The following is a 5,465-nucleotide window of genomic DNA, read 5'->3' as shown; positions in this document are numbered from 1 at the left end:
AGACCAACTCAGTCCTCTGACGTATCGCCACTGCGGTGGCGCTGCTGTCAGCACTGCGCATGTACAGATGCTTCTCCTCGGACATCTCTGGTTTCCACGCACGCGCAATGTCCACGTTCGGTGTGGGCAAATATGGCTGGTTTATAAACAATGTGTTGGTCGATATGGTCAGCCGGAGTGTTCTCGATTCCCGCACATGCGCATAAGAGTCGAAACATAACGTTGGAAGTCCGAACGAGCCAAAGCAGGTAGAACTTGGCCCTCGTAAGATTAGCGACGTCACTCGTCGCTAGACAAGATACCTGCCACAACCCCTCCTAGTCGGTCTTGGTAGGGTTGGTGACGGGAGCCTCCTTGACGCAGCCCATGAAGACGACAGCGAAGGGGTCGCGGTGCAGGAGCACGAAGACGAAAGGCCGGTCCAGCGTGAACTCTATCGCCCCGCTGGCCGAGGACACCAGGACGTCCAGGTCGGCTGAAGGCCGGGGCGCCTCGGAGCCGCGCTCGTCCAACTGCAGGGTCAGGGGTATACGCTGCCTGGAACGCAGCTTCGACTGGTCTGTTTAGCATCGTGTCCCGCCAATGCGCCCAAAGTGGTTCCGAAAGGGGTAACGAATAATGTCACAAGAGACGCGTAAGAGTTCCTAGATTTCAGAGTGTTTTTAACGGCTCGGTTGGGGTCACATGGTTTATGAATTGTGTTTGCAAAACCGGGGATGCAAGGAGGCGACGAAAGTGTTGACCGTCTGCAAGCCTCTCCGCCCGCTTTCCTTCTCGCCACGCAAAAACGCCACGCATGCGCACTTGCGAGCAATGTGCGCAACAGGCGTCCGGGACTTTAAATTGCAAACGCTTTCCGTGGTTTGAGTTATTCCCTCTCTGATAAATGTAGGCTTTCTATGTCATGTTGTAAGATGACGCCATCCTAGCGGTCAATTGTAAAAGTTACGGGAAAAAGAACGAGTTAACGTTAGTGTCGCTGTTGTTGTGGCGTCCTAACTCATTGCTGCAGAAGCTTCCGTGGCGTGTCGAGCTGCGAGCGAGTCACGGCACAGGAAAGGCGTCTGCCGCATTCGTCTCTGCTGATGTGCTACAGCCACTATCGTTGCAGAAAGCAACGTGACACTTCTACGACGTCGTCAGGCGGTGTTCGAGGGACCATGCTTGTGGACTCTGTAGACACACCAGTCGGAGACGCGCTCGCCCCGAGCTTCATAATCAAGGAGAACGGAACGAGAACATTTTGTAGCAGCATTTGAGCCGTCAAATGCAGAGTTGCTTTGGATGAGGAACGCAGTCAACGCTGACGTCGCCTCGGCCTTTCCACATGTACGCCTGTCGTTCTCTGTCAGCTCCATTGGCCACCTTCCCACCATCTACACGTGTGTGAACAAGCGATGAGAAGCCCCACGCGACGCTTCGTCGCATCAATCTTCGCTTCATCGCCTCGGGCGGCGCTTCGAAGAGGCGCGGCGGCGCATGCCAGGAAGGCCGAGACTCAACGTGAGCGTCGGTTGTGTTTCTCGTCAAATGCAATAATACTTTTCCACGTGCAGACGACACGAAGCAGTGAAAGCCCCAAGTGCGATTAGTGTCCGGCGGAAGGGGCTTTGCGCCAAGTCTCCGATTGGCGCCTACCATAGTTCGAGCCTACGCCGCTGCGTGAGGAAAGGTTGTGCATGTGCCAAACCCATCTTGAGAAATGCCCCTTCTTCATAGGCCAGCCTGATCGAGATGTCATATAAGAACTTTACTATTTATCCTGAACTGACCGTGAGGCTGACCCTCTGGACAAGGAGGGAGCAGGACAGGGGTCTGTTGGCGGCGATGCCCAGCAGTGCCGTCGCGTCGCTGAAGAGGCTCGTGAGGCCGAGTTCCTTGAGCACCTGGCTCATCTCGCATGTCTTGCGCAGGCGCAGTCTCGGGATGGTCAGGGACACTGAGCCCTTGTGGCGCAGCGCCTTGAGGAGCCTGTCCAGATGGATCGGCGCGAGCCCACTCACGAGGGCGTTGATGCCGGTCGGGGAGTTGGGCTTCAGGAGTACCAGACTGCTTCCTACGTCCTGCAAGTCCGGTGGCAAGGTAATGGGGCAGTTTAACGGGCAGTCTAGAGAAAAACCGTATGTCACTCATTTTTTGTTTTGCTGGGGTGAACTACATCAGCATTCATTTCGTATCATCAAATATCTTGTATTTGATGTGCGGTTCAAGTTACACTGCTCAAATTCTATCTGTCGTCATAATTCCAGTCTTGCCGAAAAGATGGCTTTCAGTTTAAAACAAAATATCCCAAAAATCGCGGCTGTAGTTACACTGATTATCGACAAAATGCGTTAGAATTTAGCGCACGCGTTCCGACTCACTGAAGGACAGCAACGGTTACGGGGTTCGTTTCCTTACACTTTCCTACCGCTACGTGACGACCAGAATTTTCTTCGCCGTGACGTCGCGTGCTGTAATCCTGGTTACTTATCATCTGCCTCCAACTACAAGATCGACGGTGCGTCTGAAAAGCACGATGGAAGCTTAGAGTTATCGTGTTTTTAAACCAACACCGTCTTAGTAGGCAGTCTAATAATACTCTTATTTACGTCGACGAAAGCACAGGATATGATCAAGATAGTGATACTCGGTGTTTTGGCCCGAATAAATAAACCACGCATAGCAGAGAGCTGAAATTCCTAGACAAAGTGACGCTGGTGGTGGTGATAAAATGCAAAAATTTTACGTATGACGTTAGCTGGGTGAAAAGATACAGAAGAAAAACAAAAATTATCTACGAGCCGACGTCCAGCTAAGTGTAATTGGCATCGTACCAATGTTTGAGATTGCGGGTGCCTGTAGCATTTATTTCAATGAAAAAAACTTCTCAGTAAGAAAGACAATATTGTTTTCTTTCTTGCTGACAACGTTTTTCGCTGACATAATTGGTGCACCCGCCCAGAATCTCATATGATAAATATTTGGCTTGGGTGGATATCGGCTCATAGAGAATTTTTTGTCTCCTTCGTATCTTTTGATTGAGGTAATCTCATGTGCTCAAACTTTCACATTTCATCACCGCCGCTAGCGTCACGATCTCAAGAAGTTTCAGCTTCCTGAGATGCGTAGTTTACTTATGCAGGCCGAACAGTCCGGGTTTAGTTTCTCGGTTTCACCCTGTAGAATTAAGTCTACATCATAGTCGGCGTTTGGCCAATCGTGAAAAGCCGACCACCGCGACGCGTTTTTGTCGCGCACGTCGCCAATAGGTTGGAGAAGCTGCCCCCTTTCGCTCCGCACCTTGTAGGGCAGTTCCACAGCGGCCGTGTCAAGCTCCGGGTAGACGCAGGACCGGAACACGCCGTTGGTGACCATCATATCTACCATGTGCTTGTCCCCGTGGACGTCGGTGAAGTCCCGCCTCACGTTGTCCTCGCGGACGAACTGGAAGTCCCAGAGGGCCCTGAAGTGCAGCGCCTGCACCACCACCAGCTGCGTGTTGCTGTTCACCCAGGCCCCGTTGAGCACGTCCACGGCGTTTGTCAGGTGCTGGATCCGCTCGTTGATCTCCGCCGTCGCCGCTTGGGGGTGCGTCGAGAAGGGGGCCTCTCGGAGAGACGCCTCGTAAAACCTTCCGAAGAGAAAGGGGGACCAGAGACGTGTGACTGTCATTTTAATATTGTGGAATTGGTTATTGAGTTCCATTGTACAGAGTGTCTTCTTTTCGTGGCATTAAGGCGTTTGCTACATGTTAATATTAGTATGATAAGAAATACGACTCATTTATATAAAAAAAAATAAGAATATAACATCCCGTGTCTGCCAATGACAAGAATGTAATGCTGCATGGCAGTGGCTTATCGAGGTCAGTGAGCCACTGACATGCTCAAAAGGGCGACAAGCATCGTGCCGTCTTACTTGTTGATGAATGAGAGGTACTCTGGCACGACCTGGTACTGCTTGTCCACGTAAGACACGTTGGCCATTTTCAGCCTGATATTGGGCGCCGCGTTTCGCAGGCAGATCAGCAGCTCGTGGAACAAGGTTGGGGAGTCGGAGCTATGCAAGTGCAGAAGCTGAACCACCTGCGTAGAGAGGGCGCCAGTATCGAGCCACTAGTCGAATGACCAGTTGGCATACTCTCGCTTAAATGTCTGAGTTATTGAAACGTTTTTCGGTGCTCGAGGACATTGCAGTGTACACCAGGAGGTTTACAAGTGACAAAGCTGCCCGACCTATGAACGTTCACGGCATCATCAGCTTAAACTACAAACTTGAACGCTAATCGATGAAGTTTGTGAAGGAAAGACGGGGAAAGCGTGCACTGCTGCACTTCCCGTGACATCACGGACTCACACCGGTAGATCAACCGCCGAATTCACAAACCTCACTTTAATTGAGGGGCCCCTCCACTTCCCCAAAGAAGGCGCAAGGGCCAGCGCTGGCCAATCGCAACGGCGGATCCGTCGTCGCGATTGGCCAGCGCCGGCCCTCGCGACGCTGAGCGCGAACCTTCGAGGGCATACATGTTGCACCATCGAATTTAGCTATCTCGTCAAGAACAAAAGAAAATGACCACCACCGTGATGTGATGACGTCACATGCAAGCGATATATTTTGTTTCAACTGTAACCAAGGTTACTAAATTAGGTCAGTTGTGGACTCCCGCAAAGGGGGGTACCTCCCCTCATTCACTTCAGTCCACCTCTCGTAAAGCCCTTTCATACTTTAAAAGTAGCCCAAGGAGCGCCGATGCAAGAGGCACGTGCAACGTGCAGCCCTTAGGAAGACCATGGCGGCACAACGCGCCACTGAGCTAGATATCAGGCGCTATGTTCTTCCCAGAAGTGGCACGAGGCACGCGTTTCGAGCATTCCCATAACAATGAATGGCGTCACTTTTCCCAGGATCACCGTGCCCAGGACCCAGGCTTCAACCTCCCATCGTTTGAAGCGCCATCTAGATTTTGTTCCAAAACTGTCTGTTCTATGGAGCTCATTGAGTACGGTAAAACGCCACCTACACGCTGTCCTTCGAAACATACATATTCCACAGAACACACAGCACTTACCGTACAGCCGTCCGACACGTAGAACGACGGGAGGCGAGCCGTGGGGCTAGAAGGGGGGGGGGGGGGGGGGGGTACATTTCGTGCAAGCAGCGCCTATGGGAAATTCCGTAACTGGGCTAATCTAGGGACGTTGACTGCAACCTAACACTCACCTGAGCTGCAGCCTGATCGTGGGCGCCTCCCAGAAGCATGGAGAGGCTGGCGGCCAGCCCGCAGGGAGAGAAGAAGACGTCGCTGTCAACATGGTCGTAAACCAGTCTCTTGAAGACCTCCACGGGAAATCGCAGGCTGCCCACTGCTCTTTCTCCCGACGAGGTCAACGAGTGGCTGGAAGCCTTCCTCTCGAGCCCCAGGTACTCGCGCATTACCGATAACATCGCTGGAGTTCTTGTGAATGGTAATTTCAGGAAGC

General features: G+C 52.2%; 1 protein-coding gene across 1 annotated transcript; it reads right to left on the bottom strand.

Moving 5' to 3' along the window:
• Positions 1-317: 317 nt before the first annotated feature.
• On the bottom strand, positions 318-3,968 carry LOC8036525 (ovalbumin-related protein Y-like). The gene is made up of 4 exons (XM_002411888.3): positions 3,901-3,968; positions 3,283-3,613; positions 1,773-2,063; positions 318-512 (listed from the first exon to the last, which is right to left on the bottom strand). Exons 1-4 carry the CDS (start codon positions 3,966-3,968, stop codon positions 318-320), a joined length of 885 nt encoding a protein of 294 aa, XP_002411933.3.
• Positions 3,969-5,465: the final 1,497 nt, after the last annotated feature.

The sequence above is a fragment of the Ixodes scapularis genome, unplaced genomic scaffold (genome assembly GCF_016920785.2).
Source record: "Ixodes scapularis isolate PalLabHiFi unplaced genomic scaffold, ASM1692078v2 ptg002013l_1__unscaffolded, whole genome shotgun sequence".
Taxonomy (NCBI): domain Eukaryota; kingdom Metazoa; phylum Arthropoda; class Arachnida; order Ixodida; family Ixodidae; genus Ixodes; species Ixodes scapularis.
Note: the sequence above shows the minus strand (reverse complement) of the source record. Positions and strands in the feature narration are given on the sequence as shown.